Genomic DNA, 18563 nt, shown 5'->3' with positions numbered 1-18563 from the left:
GTGGAGCTAGTATGACGCCACTGAAACACTCTGTAAATATAGAGGGATAGCTTAGCTCGCCACTAAACCTTTGAGCCTTGGTTTTACACTACCAAGCATTACAAATGAGAGCAGTATTATTAGAAGCATGCTCAAACTCCAAGACAGTATCTTAACCCTGAATAGAGTCTCAGATCTACCAGGGAGTGTTTTTTTAACCCTATGATACATGGAGCATCGAAAAACTTATTTATTCCTAAAAGAATTCTTTTGTATTATTTTCTCATTATGGGTCTTGAGTTTACAACCTCATACCGCTATAGTATTTCATTAAAGTAAGCGCAATCACGCTTCATCTCATTCCAACATACCTAGACAACATTAAAACAACAGCTAGCCAGCAGAACTAGACATACAAGTTGATGTTTGACCCAGAACAAACAGTACACCAACCGACAAGAACAAGGTATCAAAACAAAGGAAAAGGAAATAGAGCACGTGATAAAGCGATGGACTATTAAAATCAAAAGACAAACAGTGGGCATTACATCCCGCTCAGTGCAACTTCTCGTTTAAGTGCACAGTAGCAGTGTAGCCTGCGCAGCATGTGGTCTTCATGCCATGCTGGCACCATGGGCAACGGACGCCAACTGAGATAGTGCCTGAGACACCATGAGCTGTGTCCTTGACGACAGGGTCCGGCACCGCCATGCATTGGTAGACTTTGCCGGGCATATCGTGGTAGAATTTGCAATGGCAGCACTGCACGAGCTTCTTGGTGAGCGGGTCAGACGAGCCACGCAGGTCTTTGACCGCGCTGGGCCGGTCGATGAGAGCTAAAGGCCCCGCAGAATTGTCGACGTGCGATGACGTCGCAGATATGGATGGGGTCTCGACAGAACTTGCCTGCGACTCAACTAGGGAATCCTCATTGTAGGGCGAAAGGATGCCGTAGGGTGAAGGGATTCTCGTCACTCTCCTAGTAGGCCTGGGGGATGGAATATCTTTCTGATAACGCAGAGGCGAGGGGTAAACCCCCGGACCCGATATTTTGGTGCCGGTCTTGTGCTCAGTCACTAGGCTGGTTTGGTTGCGAAGGTTTGGGCTGGAGGCATTCCTCTCGCCAAAATCACAGTCACTCAGATCGGAGCGGATTCTGGGGGAATCATGGCCAAACTTGGGATGCTGTGGGAAGTACGACAAGGGGTCCGAAGGGGTATATGGGCCAGGTGAGTCCGATTCATTGGCCGAGTCAATGTCTTTCACCAAGCCGACGGGGAGCTGCGCGGGGCGAACCCTCTGGCGTCGAGAGCTCTTACGGGGGATGGCGAACATATCGGAGTCAGATGATGGAACATTTAGATGGCCGTGGCTCATGACCGATCTGAGTGGCGTGCGTGTTGAGGTGCGATCGATACTGGGAGGCGAGCCCGATGGTGAAGATAGTGAGGGTGATGAGGTCCGAGAAGATTTGTCTAGTACAGCAACAGCACCGGTTGTCTTGGAGGACTTGAGATCCGAGAGCAGTGATTTCGGAGTGGAGGGCGAAGTAGGGGTGCTCTCGGGCATGTGAGGTGGTGAAGAAAGCTCTAGGGGTGGTGATATGGGTAGTGAAGTCACAGTGTGATGAGCTGGGCTGCTAGCGCCAAGCTTCTGCTTCCTTGTAGCTGCGGTCTCGCACTCGGGTGGTGGCCGCGAAATAGAGCGTCTGAAAGCAGCTCGTGCGGCATCTCTAAAGCCACGGCGAGAAGGGGTGGTCGCAGACTTGCTTGGAGTAGCATCTTCTATGGGAGCGACAATGGTAACAATTGGCGCAGCGGGCACTACAGAGGCGGTGCGCAGATTGGTCTTTGGCCTGTCAGAGGCCAAGAGCTTGTCAGCAGTAGGCTGGCAGCTTAAGGACTGCGGACGAGGCGAGCTACGGCTACCAAGGCCAACTTCGTGGGGGAACTGAGGCTGGCCGAGAGAACCGAAGAAATCGTTGTGAGGCACAGCAACACTGCCAGCTTTCTTGTGGTTAAGGTGCATGTTGGTGGGGGAATCAGTGCAGGGAGTAGCGTGGACAGAGTGCTTTGATGAGTCGCGCTTCCAACCTAGGAACGACAGCCGTTTGGATTTATCGTGCTCTTGTGTTCGGGCACGGCCTCGATTCTCTTCAGAGGTGATGTTGGTAGCGACTGGAGGGGCAGAGGCCTTGTGTTTTTTACTTTTGGGCTCCGTCTTGGGCTTAGTCAGGCGGTTGGTTTCCCGGTAGGTCTTGCACATTCCTGGGTTCTGAACAATCCTGGGCTCAGGGCCACTCAGGTCAGTCACGGGAATTTGATGCTCGGAGGGCGTCATTGAGACTGGCACGGAGATTTCAGAGGCCACGGTGGAGGAACGCTCCCTGCGACGGTGGGAGGAGAGGTCAAATGAGGAACGGATTCTATCAGTGATGGAGCGTGATCTGCTGCGTGGCCGGACGTCGTCTTGGCGGGTTTGCTGGCGGCCTTGTCTTGTGAGAGAAACTTCAGATGAAGTAGCGCCTGGCGAAGTTTTAGACAAGCCGCTGGGTGTCTTTTCACGGTAGAGATAAGGCGTTTTTGACGCTGATGGCGGGGGCTTGGTCAATTTGGTAGGCGTCTTTTTGAGCCCAGACTGAGTCTGGCTGTGAGCCTGAGTGTGGAACTGAGACTCCCTTGCGTCGTCGGGGTTAGCCGAATTTCTGGAGGTTGAAATCTCAGAATTTTTTCTGTCCTTCCTTGTCCCTCGATCTAGGTAATGTGATCCCTTCTGAGTGGGCGGCTGGCAGGCCGAAGCAGAGTTATCGGTGTCAAAATATGATGGGAAAGTCTGTGGCAGAGACAAGGCCTCGCTGCGGTAGAGCTGGGACGTTGACGAGGAAGGGGGGGCTTTGGATGCTATGTTGGTAATATGAGATGAGGAGGAAGGGGGCAAAGATGTACTGGCGCAAGACTGGGCGGCCAGGAGGGGATGGGAGACAGAGTTTGAAATGGACGCAGATTTAGTAGTTACAAAGCTGCTAGAGTAGCGCTGATGCTGCTTTTGCTGCTGCTGGGGCACTGCAGAAATGGGTGCAATGTGAGGGGCAGTCTGCGCCGTAGTCGTAGCAGTGGCAGTCTGAATGTGAGAAGCAGACCGATGATGATGGGCCAAGGGAGGTCTTTTTGCCTCCTGGGACAGCTGCAAGCCTGAATGCATTCTCTCTAGCTATATAAGAGGTAGCAACAAGTAATATTGTGTGTTAGCGGACCAGTGCTAATCATATGTACGAGATATGTACGACAGACAGACAAAAAACAGCAAACAGGTAGACTATGACTGTGGTTGGGCGAACGAGCAGAGCTGGACAAGCTGACAATATAAACACGAGACAGGGACGGGTCAAAAAGACCGGTGATTTGCTATTTCCACTCCACTTCTTTCTCTGTCCCCCACCACAGCCACCTGCAGATAGAGATTTCCATGAGCTTGGTGTGGCATGGCGTGGGATTTTGAACGCGGTGACATTTTGTGTACTGAGTGGAATCTAGACAAGCTAAGGGAAGATTGGGGGAGGGGGGGGTGAACAGAGAGCGAGCGAGAGGGAGGGATGGTAGCAAAGAGGAAGAGACACAGCAAGTAGCATGACTTACATGAAGCTGGCGTTCTAAGTGCAGCATCCGCTGGAAGTTGTCATAGCGGTCGTGGGGAGGTGAAATCAATGAAATTGGACGTTCCCAAGTATGGTGCGAGGTTTGCGGAAACGGCACAGAGTGCGTAGTCTGCATTTTTTATTAATCTTTGCTGATATGGAAGAGCCGAGACGATTAGAGATTACTAGAGATAAAAGGGAAGAAAAAAAGAAAGATTAAAGACAGAGAAAAGGTTTCTCTGTGACTGGATAAATGCGCCTTCAATGTTGATATCAACACCGACTTTGAATATCAAAATGATAATTAGGCACAGTGTAATAGCAATTCAGAGCCAGAAGGCTATAGAGCAACAGGCAATATAGCGCTGCAGTACCTCAGTCAGTCAATCTTCTTGGACAAAGGCAAGACAAGACGAGGCTCTTGTTGGTGGTGACGATGGGATAAAGAGACGATGAAAAATAGAAAGAGCAGATCATAAATGAGGGGAAAGAAAAAAAAAAAAAAAAAAGAAAAGTAGGAAGTTACTCTCTTTACAAGCCTAGCTTGCAGAAGTGCATTGCTTCGTATATATTGCTTTGCGTATTAAACCTCCTCTTCTTCTCGAACACTATCATGCTACTACCCACTAGCTGCCACCCTAGCTTGCTGATTGTATCGCATAGGGAGCTGGCCGCACGCTCTCCTCGCCTGCTCGTATCATGCTCAAGTTCTTTGCCTAGACAAGGCATGCTGCTAAGCTAAGGTCGGCCGAAGCCACTATAGTAATAGCATGTCCATATGATGCTTGCACTACATGGGTGTACATCGGTCCGTAGGTATTTCTGCGTTGTATCGCATGTACCCACAATGTATACCCACCTGCATCCAGCCGGAACTTGTTTGTATTAGCCTCCCCATCCCCCACATGAAAAGAGAAAAAGGTCCAGCTAAAAACAAGCAGACAACGACTTTGTGCTGAACCTGTAGGACTAGTTCTAACTCTTGCTCCTACCCTGCTCGGCCTTACAGCCGATCCAAAGACCACAAGGCTTCGTGGGAAATACGAGAGCGGGGGGGGGGGGGGGGAGGGGATGGATTCAGGCCTATGCTGGCTGGCTAAGCCTGGGGCACTGTCTAAACCTGTTCAAGACGAAACGCGGGCCCGTAAAAGGAAAGCGGAAATAAGGAAAGGCTTAGACGGGCTGGAAATTGGGAGCAACGAAGATGATGGCCGAGTCTGGAGTTGGGAAAGCCTCCACAAGCCTCTCTCGCCTCCGTCTCTCCCACTTGGTCTCGCTCTTCTTTCAGGCCGCAATTAGCGCTGTCATGTATTATACCAGGGCTGGATTATACATTTTGTGCATGCGCACCAAGCATATCATATCATCCATGTATAATTTACATCGGATGCAGACACCAACCTCGCTCTCCTCTCGTCTTCACCCTCTCTCTTTTTCCTGAACATCTATCTTGGCCAAACACACCGAACACAATACCGAGATCGATCTGCCAACCTGACTAGCTCTCCTTCTCATCTGGCTCTCGCTCTGTGACCCTGACACTTCATCGCCCGTGTTCGACATGCAAGTCAAAGCTCATCTATCCCCTTCCCCTGTTCTAGCTAGTCCATGCATCAAGGCGGGGAAACTGAAGAAAAAGGTTCTGACCAACTAGCTACAACGGAAGTAGATATAAATAGAATAACAAACAATACGAGCGTCGGGAGACCTAAGCTACACACAGGCTGTTGGCTAAGCTAGGAATGGATGTCAGAAGGCATCTTGGACCTTGATACTTGATGAGACTCTGCATGTGTGTATGCCGCTCCGTACGCATGTAAACAAAAAAATTTGCGCTTATTTTTGCCTCATGATCTTAATCCTCTTATCGGCTAGCCAGAAGAAAGTAAACAATCAATAGCAGTAGGATAAAAACCTCGTGTAGAGCTGTGCTCGTCTCGCAAGCATCCAAATACGAGGTCTTGTACTCTTGACCTACCACAACTTATGCAAGACTCGACCTTTTCATGCAGCTCGCACATAATTTAATGTGCTACCACGTAGCATATCTGTTTGGATCTAGAAGATGAAGAAAAAAAACGACGCAGAAAATGGTGAATATTACAAGCCAAATTTGAATTCAAATTCACCTTGGACGGAAAAACAAGGCCTGTCTTTCCTCAAGGGATGAAAACTGAAAAATCTCCCGCTGCAAAGCTCAAGCCAAGCCAAGCCAGCAAAGCCACCAAAGTCAAGCAAACGGCAAATCTCATTTGTTGAAGCACCAGAAAAGAGAGCAGAAAGTCCAGCCTAGCCTTGTTAAACTAAGCCACCGTCAGCCTGTTCAAGACTGACAACTCACTTCACTTCCACCCTAGGGCTTGCTGTGACTCGGCTCGGCTGGACATCACATCAATGCTGCTTCTGCTCTCCGTAATTCTTTTTGCTGGCACCCACGTGGTGCATCGTGTGATGTTTTTCCCCGTTTCACTCATTGTTATTCCCTTCTGCTCAACAAAACGTCATAGCTACAGCGCCAGACATACGGTGCCTATCACAGACCCTATGTACAACCCTAATCATTAAAGCACTTTGGTTGCATGTGAATGCCCCCAAATGAGAGGCGGTCCGAAACCATATTAATTTTAAGAATCTTGTTGATCCCCCAAGACAAAAGCAAAAGAAATGACATCAAATCAAATTGCGTCTGCTTTCAGCCTTAGCATTCAGCTTAGATAGGCCTAGCCGATCTTAGGGAGGGCACTGTTTCGATTGACTGCACTAAACTCTGGAATGAAAGCCGGACATGCCGCTAGGGCAGAAAGAACGAGAGACTAAACAGTAAACAGCCCATCGCGTCTGTAAAGAAGTAGGGAGTAACATGCTTTCTTTCTTTTGATTATTTTTCCTTTCATGCCATGTGAATAGTATACTTTAATCTTTGCTGCATTCCTCGTTGGTGGAAACGGGCTCGATTAAGGTTAGCTGGCAAGTGGTGCACGCACACGTACTCAAACTTACTCTAAGAAAGTCGTTATGGCACTGGATTGGATCTAGAATCATATGGCGACCGTGTCTAATAGCTTTTGATCGGCCTGTTCTGTCAAACCCTTGTGTTCGTCTGATATCACGAAAATGCCGTTTGCTAGGGTTACAGCATAGCTGGTTTCCATGTAAACACAACAACACCTTAGAACCTGAAAGATGCGTTTGAAAATGGAAAGGGCGTCTTGTTTGGGCAACTGCAAAGTTTGCTCTCCTCCTTCCTTGTTGTTCTATGCGCGTCTTTCTGATTGTAGAAGCCCCGTAAGCGGGGGTGAAGATTCTGTCGGTACCGTCTTTGAACCTCTTGTCTGGCTGACTCCGTAGCTGTGCCTCTCCTTGTCTTCTGCATGCCCGGCCTGGTCTATGGCTGTTTCTGTTGCTTCAAGATAACTGCGTGTACCAATTTCCCAATCACCTCCGCAAAAGGTCGTCTTCAACCAACCCTCATTCATCCAAGCTATTTCTGGATTGCTGGCTTCAAAGGCTGGATCTGCTGGCATCCCTGCCATTCCTTACTAGATTGTTCGCTATCACGTAATCTCGACAGCTTAGCTTTCGGCCATGGGGCTTCTATTGTCGCTGTGCTTTATCTGTCTGGCTCTGCCAGCCGCTTTTAGCCAGTTGACAACAGTCACCATCCACCTCGAGCCGACCTCGACATTAACAGAGGTGGTATGGGCGTTGGTCACACCTCTGACCACGGTCTTCACCCCTCCCTGCGGCGCTGTAATCATGGCGGCCCAGATGGAAACCCCAGAATGTGTGGCCCCGGGCATGTCGTCAGTGTGGAGGAACGGTGGATTTTACTCTCCAGGTGTCTGTCCTAGTGGCTATACAACTAACTGCGTGCGATCTGAGAAGCGCGATGGAGAGCTCATTCCTATTCGACCAGGAGAAACTGCGGCTATGTGTGTACCTCAGTAAGTACTTTTCCTCCCACAGTTATCATATTGTGCCATTGTTCAACTGTAGTGTAGGGGGTGGACTTGCTATGGTGGCGTGCCCACAAACCTGGCATTTTATATCACTTCTCATGGTGTTTATACCGCCCCAGCAATTGAAATACGTTGGCGAAAGCGAGATTTGGATAGTCTGTATTCAGGTAAGAGACTGAGTCGTGTTGAGCACGGTATCGCAGAAATGTCTGTAACTAACGCGCCGTGGCAGCGACTCTCACTGCGACTTCCTCTCCTCCCAACCATGATGTTAGTACAAGAGCCACACCATCGACATCTGTTTCTATGACTCTAGCTACCGTATCCTCGGTACAGTCCATACCAACCAATGATACCCGGCCTCCTGAAAGCTCCACTACGCCAACGACCGACGAGGATCCCGGAGAACACAATTTCAACAATTCAGAGTTAAGTGGCATCATTTTTGGGGATTTGCGTGGCAATCATGGGGCCTGATGATGCTTATCTGGTGTGTCATGAGATACTGGGAAAAGAACGATTGCTTCTCCAGTGGCTGGTCCCTTCGTCGAAACTGGAACCACCGAGATAGTACACGACTATATTCGCCAGAGCTGGTTTCTACCCCTCCTCCGATGCAACAGCGACCGGCGTAGCGGGGGCCTTGGATAATGCTGAAGAAGTGAGAAGAGTGGGCAAAAATTGGAGACAGTCTCTACGTCGTTCGATAACGGTAGGGGCTAGGTATGAAGAATATCTAAGTTGGGACAAAATGAGGTTACACAAGACCGGAAGACGGTGAATAGTGTCTCTAATAGTCATCTTTAGGCTATAATTTATGAGCTGTGTGTTAGAAAAGAGAGAAAGAATAATATAAATGTCCGTTTCACATCTTGTCTATCTTGAGAATTTGCATGAGTTGTAGAGATCGCAAACTTGAGCTTTAGCTCAAGTATATTTTACGGCTTGGTGGGGGGAAAGAGGAAGGGAGGGAGGGGGTAATTGTACAGGGCGAGAAATCTAGACGCAAATATGATGCCATCCGCTTTAGATCTGTTTGAATAACTATAAGCCATGAATCGGTTAGCCGATTGGCTGAAATACAACCAAATCAGACTAGGCATAAGTCGGACCTGACAGTTGCATCCTGGGGCTGGAATGGCTCTGTGTATCGTTGGGGTTCTCAGAAGGGTTTACACGGGGGCTGAAGGGCACTGGGAGATGCTTTGCTGGGCTCATGTTCTTTGTAGCTCATGACCAATAAGTTGGCTGTCTTGATAGAAAACACGCTATGGACCCAGGGTTATACAACGTTGGCTTGGGATAAGCGGTCAGTTTTGATAACATGGCCACTTGCTAGAACTGAAGGCTATTTTCTCCTCCAGCACGCTCTATAAACATTGAATATTATCGGGGCACTGGCCCGTCTCTAAAGCCGGTCCAAGCGCAAGTTTCTAGAGAAAAAAGCATCTCCCCAGCTTCAGATGGCAGCAAGCTTTGAAGGAATTCTACGGCAAGGTGGCGAAGGAAGGAGACTCTTTGTGAAATTCTAATGGTTGGGAGGGGGGAGAAATTGCATTTGGTTGCTCATCGGTGGGCATTTCTCTGGCTGAAGCCTTATGGAATGGCATGGGAGAAGTTGGCTATTTTAGGTGCTGTATCGAGAGATATGGTAGAGAGGATATCGTCCAACACCCCGCCACAGCTACTCAAAAGGTCCCGGGCCTTGTCGGCGCAGACAGCAAATCGGAGAATAGGCAAAGAGTTATTAGAAGCTGTGGTATTTTGTTTAGTCTTGCCTCTTGTCTTGCACTCGGCGGCGTCAGTGAAGAGCGGATTGGGGATAGGGAGAGCAATGAGTCTACTGGGCTATCATGTTTTGTTTTGTCTTGTCTTGTGTCCTATAAAACCAGTGAAAAAAAAGTTAAACATTACAAGATTCATCTATACATAAGAAGGGTAATGGACAGAATAGATCGAGACATCCAGCATTTGCATTTCTTCTTGCTGGTTTTCCTGTGTGTTTCTGTTTCCTTTTGACTTCATTCACCTTTCTTCTCCGCCGTTTTCGCATTCTTGACATCCTATTTGATGAAGCTCATCAATATTGATATTTACATTCACGGAGAAGAAACAACAAGGACCTCCGTCCTGTATATATCAAAATCATATCGGTAGCAAACGAAACGAAGGTGACCCCGTTTTTCTTTTTTCAATCTTCTCCCGCTTTCCCGCTCTCTTTCTCTTTCTTTGCATTCCATCCCACCAGACTAGACTAGACAACGCACAACAACGTAGCGCAGGAATAGACCTTGTCTTCCCCAATCCGCCCACAAATTTGCGACTGCTGGGCGCAAAAAAAAAAGAGTTTCTTTTCCATTTTCTTCCTTCTTGTTGCTTTAACCATCTGTCTTCTTTCTGCGGCCAATCTGGGCTGAGAAACCAATCTTGATGGCAGCAACACTGCGTCTAGAGCCGCACGAGTTGCAAGTGATGAAGGAAAGACGGTTCTCTCCCTTGTTAAGCTCGGTATCGGGTGACTTGCACGTTTTGCAGGTAACATACTCAACTGTGGCGAGAGGAAGGACAGGCATCGGTTAGCGTGTGGATACATGAGGGAGAAAGAAATCTTGTCCATAGGAAAATAAAAGGAAAAGAGAAGTGGACATATGAGTCGAGCAAGTAACTTACTGATATACTTTCGTAGCACGTTCTCGAGCTGCTTCTGCTGGAAACGACCCTTGATGACTAGACGTCTGCTACCGTCGACGGAACCGCTGGTACCTAACTCAGCGAATAGGTAAGCCGTAACGTGCTCATCAGTACGCTTCATGCGCTTGCAGATCTCGGCAATGTTGGCAAAGATGGTCTTCTTGTTGCCTTCACGCATGCACTGCGGCGGGGGAATCTTGTAGCTCTTGGAGCCGCTGAGGGCGTGGTCGGGATTCTTCTGTGACAGCTGGTGGAAGAAACGCTCGAGCAGCATGTTGTAGCTCAAGGGCTTGGTCTCGTTATGCGCCCAGATACCAGTGCCCAGATCCATGTCACCAACCTCTTCCTCAGCCGGGGCGTTCTCGGCCTCCTTGCCCTCGAGCTCCAGCGCCTTGAGCTTGGCAGCGAAGTCGTCGTCATCACCCTCTTTAGGGGCCTTCTTCTTCTTCTTCTTCTTAAGTGTCAACTCGCCGCCATCCTCGCCGGCAGGGGCCTCGCCATCATCCTCCTTGACGACCTTCTTCTTCTTCTTCTTCTTCAAAAGGGAAAGATCGACGGCGGCATCGTCGGCGGGGGCTTCAGTAGTAATTTCGGCTGCCAAGAGCAAAACGGGGGACAGTTAGCAATTGCATTGGGACAGTATGGGAGCAGGTCGATTCAACGAAGCATTCACTCAGTCATTGGTGGAATGGGGGGAGGGGGCAGGTGGAAAAGGCAGCGATATTGGGGTCGGCATACGAAGAGCGTGAGACTCGGCGGTGGTCGCCTTGGTTTCATCGATGGATGTAGTCATGGTAACTGATCCGTCGGCGTCGACGACTGTTTGCTCGTTGGTGAATGAGACGGACTTTTTGGACTTTGACGGGGAAGTATCCTGAAGGGAGGCGCACGCAAGGCTACGGTGTTAGCTGGGGACCCAAAATATTACTGATGAGCACGGATGGACGGCTGATTGGCAAAGGTTTTGCGAGGAACAACGCTTCGATAGAGGTGTGATGTTTCAAGATGCCTCTGAAGAAATGAAATCCAAGACTAGAGTGTAGCAAGGAATGGGTAGCACAACGAAAATGAGTTTTTGCATTTAGGCCCTAGAGAGAAGAGAGAAGGCCGACTGGGCTCAGGCTTGGATGGTTCACCGCAACGATGGTAGGTTAAATGAAGGACAAAGGGGGGGGCGGGCGGGCAAGATTGTTAGTCACCTGGGAGAGAGAAGACACTTGTGGTCGCGAGGCTTGCGATTGGAAGTTGTGATGATTGTGGGTTATGTGGTGGATTTGGTGGGCTCGGTGGGATGTGTGTAAAGATTCCTAGGCTTGATTACGGAGTGCAAAATGGGATTTGCGTTTACTTGTGCTTGGTGGGGGTAACCTAGGGAGTACAAACGACAGGTCTTCTATGTGTTCTATTGGGCCTGGGAGGGGCTTTGGAGGGGCATAAAATGACAGGCAGAAACAATACAGCGGTAGATGACCCAGCAAACAGGGCATTGAAATAGCGGAAACATACCTGGGAGCCAGCCATGGTTACTTGGTTGCTGGTAGGGTATAGGCGGTTTGTGAATTTTTTTTTATTCAAAGGTAGGAAAATATTTTGCGCAAAGGTTCTAATGGCGAATATTTGTAGCTTTTTGTAGCGGCACAACGAAAATGGAGCTTGCCAAAGTTTAAGGTAACGACATAATGAGTGAATGCAGGCTTCTACTTAATAACAGCTCCTTGTTTTGGCTTAATTGTTAGCTGTAGGCGTGGCTGGAGATTAGATCGCGCACACAACATGTAGTTAGTTGGTGGCTGCTCAAAGCTCCAGATGCGCAGCAAATTCTTCTATTCATTATTATTATTATGATCATTATTCTCCCTATAATTTTGCTTCTAGCCGCATACAAAAATACTTGCAGTTAGACTTGGTCAATGAGGGTGGGCTCCTTAGCTTCTCAGAAGTGACTCACACTTGAATGGGCTCCGTGTGTAAGGTCGCCACCACGTGACAACAGCAGCAAAACAGCAGTGTTACAGTATCTGGCAGGAGAAAAGCGGGTCGGGGTTCAAAACAGGGTTATCTATCTACTTGGAGAGCCTGACGTTTGGCCAAAGAAAGCCAGCCAATCACAAGTGGCCAGGCAGAGGGCAGCAATTCAACTTGCGGCTGCGAACAAACCCTCACTTTCTTCCCTTGGGTCAGAGCTGCCTTGCCCTCCGGCGTCGTATCAACTTTTCTTCAATGCCTCGACCCTCACTACGAAGAAACGCTCGCTCTTTCTTCTGATCTCGACCAATCACGTACTTTAGACGAAACCTTGCCATCTGTGCTGTGACGGACCGACAATCGACATAAATCCCGGTTGTAGCTTAGCTCGACCCCGCTGTCCCGCTTTGAACAACGGAAAACGAGGTCTTGGGCTGAAGTGCGAACCAGGAGAGCATCCGAGCCGGCAGACAGAAGCCGCATGGAAGTCGTTTGCATTGGACTAGACTAGCTTACGTACACCTCCATACATCTATACGCGCCGCCAGCCATGTCCGTCAATAACTCGTTCGTCCTGCCTGACGACCTGCTCTCAGAGAAAGACGACCTCGATTCGCTCCCCGAGTCCGATGACACATCAATTCTCGACATCGAAGCCGAGGAGGCGGCTCAAGAGGAGTGGGAGAGGAATCTGGAGCAGATGCAAATGCTGCTTGGCTGCGTGATTGTGCCGTGGATTGGCAAGTTCCTGGGTCGCAAGTTTGCCATTTATAGTACGCCTCCCCCTTCCTTCCTTTTTTTTTCGTTTATTTGCTGTTCGTTTTATTTTTCAACCTATTTGCATTTGCATTTATTACGGCTTTGTTTACCCAACTAACCGCGCGTCTAGGCTGGTCCCGATATATGGAGTGGTTACATAACGTGGAAATACAATGGGGAACGAAGCGGCAGACCAAGACATCCAAGGCTTCGATGAAGCTGTGAATCAAGACACAAGACGCGAGTCCTTTATAAGTAGCATGGTACAGCACGGCGGCCATTCCAAGTTATATCTTGTGTGCTGTGAGACGGGATCTACAGCACTGGCATCAGCACACCGACACCGACACCGACACCGCCCCTCATGTGAAATAAATAACCTGTCTATTCACTGGTTTATGACGTTTGCTTGTCCACTCACTCTACAATTATACTACAAATAATATTTCTCGTGAAGCACAGGTTGAACTGTTGTTTTGTATTTTTTTTGATGAAGACGACGTGATAGTGATGTAGGGTCTGGCTAAAGGCGATACTCAAACTAATTAATACTAGTAAAACAAAACATTAAACAGTTAAGTACATTGGCATTCCTAAGAATTCATGAGAATCCCTATAATAGAAGAAGCAAGGAGACACTACATGTTAAAATTTCGACAACAGCAACTCATCTTCCCACATATTATAAGTCAATCATCTGTCTCCATCCCAAGCTGACTACCTCTGAGACAAACGTATGCTAAGGAAAGAGAAAGGGACTGAGGGATTAAGGGCAAGACGAGAGCGAACAAGCAAATCGAGAGATCGAGAATATAAGAAAACAGTTCAAAAATGTAGAGCGGGTATTCAGGGTGTGCGATCGCTGGCCTACATATGAAGACCTTTGGGCGCAATATTGGGCTATGCCATTTTGGGACGAATCGGCTTTTGAGAAACGAAAGAAGAGCGAGCATTAACAAAGCAAAAATAATAACATAAGCCGTGAGATAAGCCAATGTGTCACCAGATACTCTAGAAGTTGGGCTATGGCACCACACAACAGCACATCTCTAGGAGGACGGTCACATACCAGCCACAGGAAGCCTAAAGCCATCCTTGATTTAATCACGGACCTGGGTCATGGAGGGGCCGCCAGCACCGCCAGCACCCTTCAGGCCACGGCGTCTCATGTCAATCACAGCAAATGTGAGGGTGAGCACGAAGCTGAGGAAAAGGAACCACAAGAAGACAGCTGAAGCCTGGATCTCGCGGCACCGCTTCTCGTCGTGGTTGCTACCCCAGGCAATGTAGTTATGAGGCAGCTTCGAGGGCACCAGGCGTGAGCAATCAACAGCGCGGATACGGGCCGACACGACAATGGCGTCCACAAACAGGAACAGCGTGGTGAGGCCGTCAAGACCGACTAGGATAACGGGGACGGCTATGGACACGAAGAAGGAGGCAGCCAGGCCGTAGAACATAGAAACCCAGCAAAGCGAGAGCGTCCACATGGTGTAATTGAGAGTGGTGGTCGCAGAACTGCTGCCGTTGATGTTACAGGCAATGACATTGCCGATGAGGGCGGTGGTTATCAGCGTCCAAACGAACTGCCAGCAACGGGCACCGAAGTTGACCCAGCCATAAGTAGTAGTCATGATGGCAGGAAGTGTACAAAGATAGCGAATGAAGAAAAGAAGAGACACTGGGGTATAAGTGTGGTGATGGGTATCAAGCTGTCTGTCAGACTAAGAAAGCAAATAAAGTATCCGAAAATGTGTGAAGATTTAAAGACTGGGAAACTCGGGAGTCCAGTGGCCATGATAAAAGAAGATGGGCCTCTTTTATAGCAAGCCTACAGGTCCTACAAAGCCGGCTGGGGCAGCTAAACCTGATCAACATGCAAAACAAGAATGACCGGCGGCAAAAGATCTAGACTCTAAAGAAATGTCGTCATGAGCCAGATAAGGCATAGAAAATGGCAAACTTCTGACCCAAATGTCTGATGCAGGAACGGCTTAGAGGCGTAGCCACGGGATGAGGGAGAGGAAATGAAACAGAGGAGGGGATAAAGAGGACCTATGGTATAGAGTTAAACGATAGGCAGTATAGTACAGTGTAAGTGATGGGTGGCATGATGATCCAGAACAGAGAGAGCAGTAGGAGCTAGCTGCTAGTTAGGCCTAGCTAATACCAAGCTAAGCTAAGCTTTCTTCTGAAAACATCATCTTGCAGAAAAGGACAAGACTTTTGCCATCCTCCTACAGTTGGGTCTGTCTGCTAATAGCACGCAGTAGCTGGGCTGACATCCTGTGGCCGGATGAGATGCAAGGTGGCTGATGTTAGTGCGAAGAGTGGGATAGGATAATATGAGAACCAATGGGCTTCTCAGGAAGGGGTTCTGCGTTTTGAGAACAAGGCCTGTTTCGGGCGTTTCGTTTCGCTTTCTTCTAGATTCCTATTGCCTGCCCAGAAACGAACGACGCGAGAAGACTTTTTTGTATGCATTGGCACGTTGATGTCTTCTACCACTAGGCTTTCGTCAGATACAATATGGTCTAGATACTTGGGTACCTAGAAGAGGCAAGAAAAGCGGGTCCTATCTCCGTTCCCGTAAAACCGTGCCCCACCTGCTAGAACCGGAAGTCGCCTTCTTTCGGCCCAAGTGACGGTGGGTCACGGGACCTTTACGTCACAAGGGTTATCGTTAGGAGGGACTGGATCTTGCGATGAACGGTATACAGACCCTAATCTCATTGTGATGGTGCACACTTGGCATTTGTAGTGCTTTGCAATGTGAAAATGGATAGCCTTGAACTTTGCTTACAGTACGGTGCTACTGCCTTGCCTTACCATAGCGAGTCAATAATGCCGGCTATGCAATCACATTGTAGCTTCTAGATGTAACTAGCAAACCCAAAGAGAAATGGATGGATGGCATGTGCACTACAAGGAACACCAGCTGAAGATAAGCTGGATGCATTTGGAATGCTTCTCGGAAGATTCTTTCGGACCTAGAAGAGAGAAGCATGGAGCTTATCTTATCTATGAGCTTTCATATTTTCTTGCTTTCAACCTAGTCCATTGTTGGAACTAAATAAAAGACTGCATTCGAAATAGGCACGACGGTTTTGGTGTATGTTGGCTACAACTCTACGTACAGGAAGTTTGAGGGGCTCCGCGAGAGCAATTGTCTCTTCGGGTTAGTTAAAGACTCTCAAAAATGTGCGGCGATGACACAAGCAGATGGCGGCGATACTGGACGCCAGGAAGTTCGCAATAAGACTAGTATACTGGCTTCAAGCCTTGAGAGGTGTATCTTAGCTTGCTATCGCTGATATATTTGTTAATCTAAGGGTTCATACTTCACTTTAGATGCGCAGCGGCTTCTGCCCCCCATCCCAGCCTTGAGTAGCGCCAAACCCGAGCTCACTCTCGCCCAATGGCGAACTTCGATTCACGCCATACACTCTAACATCGTCTGCGGTTGTGGTATCATTGATAGAACTAACGTTCCGCTCAAACAATGCTAGGAATGTACCATATTCTCCACCCGTGATACTGCCAAGCTGCATGTTTTGCCATACGTTGCCGGAGCCAATAGACCGGCCACCCGCCACGTCTCGATGCAGAGATGCCGTGCCATTGCGGTGAGTGGACAGCCGTGCCGCAGTGCTAAGTGTGGCACCGTATGTCGAAAAGGGCTCTAATCCACTGGGAAACACGGACTTGCCCACTGAGTCGCGGTTAAAGCCCTGGTACATCGTTGAGTTGAGATGATAACCGCCGTTGCCGAGAGGATCATACTCGAGATATACGGCTAGGGGGTATGTGTAGTCTAGGCGAACCTCGGTTGCTTGTGTTTTTGTGCCTACAGGTAAGCGGTAGGACAAGTCCTGATCTGAAGTAAGCATTTTGTTGATTTGGGTTTTGCCATATGCTGTAACACTGGCTATATTAGAGTAGTCTAGCGTCTGCTCCCAGCGGACCTTTTCTTTGCCTATAGATGTTGTGATGGTACTTTCAATGGATAGATAGCGCTTGACATGGATGTTATAGTCGAGAGACTGGTTGAGATTTGATGTTTGGTTGAGTACGTGGCTGTGAGTATATGTGATGCTGGGGCCTTGAATAGACGTGGTGTCAAGCATGCCTGTAGTTTGAGAGCCATCCTCATCAAGCCAAACAAATATCTTTCCTGTGACAACCCAGTAAGACTCAACAGGCATGATGACTTCGGCTTTGCCCTCGCCATAATCATCAATACCCATGACCTGTAACGTAAATGCATGTGGCTGGCCATCGCATAAAAGTGGCAGCCAGGGTGTTATGTCAATTTCCTGTTCTAGCAAGTCAAAGGCTTGGATACCGACAAGCGGGCGGTGAAATGTCGGCGAGACACCGCCAGTGAAGATGACAGGAAATGGCCAGTCAACGCCTGCTAACTGGCCATCAATCAGAAGCTGCACTTCACGCCAGGGGCTGTATCCTGGATACGCGCCAGCGGAGGCATCAAATGCATGCGAATCGCTTTGCAGCAGATTCGACCACCAAAACTCCTCGTTGGCTTGGCCGTTGGCCGCGATCGAAAACACGGCACGCTTGGTGTTTTTTGGAAGCTCTACCTGGCTAGATGCGCTGCTTTCTGGGACTGTCCATGCGCTGCTTTCATTGGAGGAGCTCTTCTCTGCTGTCACGGGTAGAATTAGATCTGCAGCTGTGCCCGAAAACCTATTGGTGTCTTTGGGAGCTTTGAGAAAGGTTGCCGTCAGCACGGTCTTGAACACACCAGTGTATGTGCTATCGACAAGGTTGCCTAGGTCGAAGATAAGCTTTTGCTCTTGCTTCCACAACGACAAAAACGGCGTCATATCTTTCCAGTACGTCCACAAGATGCCGTTCTGATTAGGCTCAGCAGTAGATGTCCGCCACACCTCAATATCACCTAGAAACATGAGAGCAAGCCGGTCGAACTGCACACCAGCCGAAGTTACAGTGAAGTTCATAATAACACGGTTGAAATCGCAATCCGGTGGCGAGTAAGTCCCTAAACATAAGCGAAAAGTCAATGTTAAAATTCTACTCAACACAATAGATCCCAAACGCACCAACAAACGGCTTTCCGTAGCTAAATGCAAACTCATGCTCCATCAATATCTGTTGACACACCGGAACATCAATCCCTTTAGCATCTGTGTCTGCAGCAGAGCTTTCAGGAAAGTACACCGGTCCCGGAGGCCCTAGGACTGGCGAAGCTACCTGGTAGCACAGTAAAGACTCGGTGCCCTTTTCACTGCTATCCATATCGTGGATGGCATTTTGTGGACTAACCAAGCCTGGCTGCTTAAGAACATCACGGATGTTGTAGGCCAGTGCTAACGTCGTTTGAATATTTGGCGCAGTTAGCCATAATGAGAGATATAGAGGGGCAGCAGTGGTTTTCATGCGCATTGGAGGTGTTTAGAAGGCTGCTGATGTGTGTAGAGATGGGACAAGAGGCAAATTAGATTATGGAATTGAAAGAGGTTGGAGATGGAAGGGGGGAAGAAAAAAAAAAAAAAAAAGGAACGCCAAAAACGAAAAAAGAAAAAAAAAAAAAA

At 48.6% G+C, this 18563-nt stretch overlaps 6 protein-coding genes across 6 annotated transcripts; 2 read left to right on the top strand and 4 right to left on the bottom strand.

The window, feature by feature from the left end:
* Nucleotides 1-534: 534 nt before the first annotated feature.
* On the bottom strand, nucleotides 535-3180 carry HOO65_030336 (uncharacterized protein; the record flags this gene model as incomplete). The annotated part of the gene is made up of 1 exon (XM_071000376.1): nucleotides 535-3180. One exon carries the CDS (start codon nucleotides 3178-3180, stop codon nucleotides 535-537), a length of 2646 nt encoding a protein of 881 aa, XP_070860015.1.
* A 4018-nt stretch (nucleotides 3181-7198) lies between these two features.
* On the top strand, nucleotides 7199-8049 carry HOO65_030335 (drug transporter; the record flags this gene model as incomplete). The annotated part of the gene is made up of 3 exons (XM_071002346.1): nucleotides 7199-7557; nucleotides 7615-7739; nucleotides 7805-8049. The coding sequence occupies 3 exons, from the start codon at nucleotides 7199-7201 to the stop codon at nucleotides 8047-8049; spliced, it is 729 nt and encodes a 242-aa protein (XP_070860014.1).
* A 1901-nt stretch (nucleotides 8050-9950) lies between these two features.
* HOO65_030334 (domain found in IF2B/IF5) lies at nucleotides 9951-11056 on the bottom strand (the record flags this gene model as incomplete). The annotated part of the gene is made up of 3 exons (XM_071002282.1): nucleotides 9951-10120; nucleotides 10243-10839; nucleotides 11002-11056. The coding sequence occupies 3 exons, from the start codon at nucleotides 11054-11056 to the stop codon at nucleotides 9951-9953; spliced, it is 822 nt and encodes a 273-aa protein (XP_070860013.1).
* A 1722-nt stretch (nucleotides 11057-12778) lies between these two features.
* On the top strand, nucleotides 12779-13212 carry HOO65_030333 (uncharacterized protein; the record flags this gene model as incomplete). The annotated part of the gene is made up of 2 exons (XM_071002431.1): nucleotides 12779-13001; nucleotides 13118-13212. 2 exons carry the CDS (start codon nucleotides 12779-12781, stop codon nucleotides 13210-13212), a joined length of 318 nt encoding a protein of 105 aa, XP_070860012.1.
* An 875-nt stretch (nucleotides 13213-14087) lies between these two features.
* HOO65_030332 (Non-classical export protein 2) lies at nucleotides 14088-14621 on the bottom strand (the record flags this gene model as incomplete). The annotated part of the gene is made up of 1 exon (XM_071000375.1): nucleotides 14088-14621. The coding sequence occupies one exon, from the start codon at nucleotides 14619-14621 to the stop codon at nucleotides 14088-14090; it is 534 nt and encodes a 177-aa protein (XP_070860011.1).
* Nucleotides 14622-16334: 1713 nt separating this feature from the next.
* HOO65_030331 (Peptide-N4-(N-acetyl-beta-glucosaminyl)asparagine amidase A) lies at nucleotides 16335-18414 on the bottom strand (the record flags this gene model as incomplete). The annotated part of the gene is made up of 2 exons (XM_071001995.1): nucleotides 16335-18010; nucleotides 18072-18414. The coding sequence occupies 2 exons, from the start codon at nucleotides 18412-18414 to the stop codon at nucleotides 16335-16337; spliced, it is 2019 nt and encodes a 672-aa protein (XP_070860010.1).
* Nucleotides 18415-18563: the final 149 nt, after the last annotated feature.

The sequence above is a fragment of the Ceratocystis lukuohia genome (genome assembly GCF_044167205.1).
Source record: "Ceratocystis lukuohia strain C4212 chromosome Unknown Supercontig3_pilon, whole genome shotgun sequence".
NCBI lineage: Eukaryota > Fungi > Ascomycota > Sordariomycetes > Microascales > Ceratocystidaceae > Ceratocystis > Ceratocystis lukuohia.
This window is presented reverse-complemented; position numbering and strand designations above follow the sequence as displayed.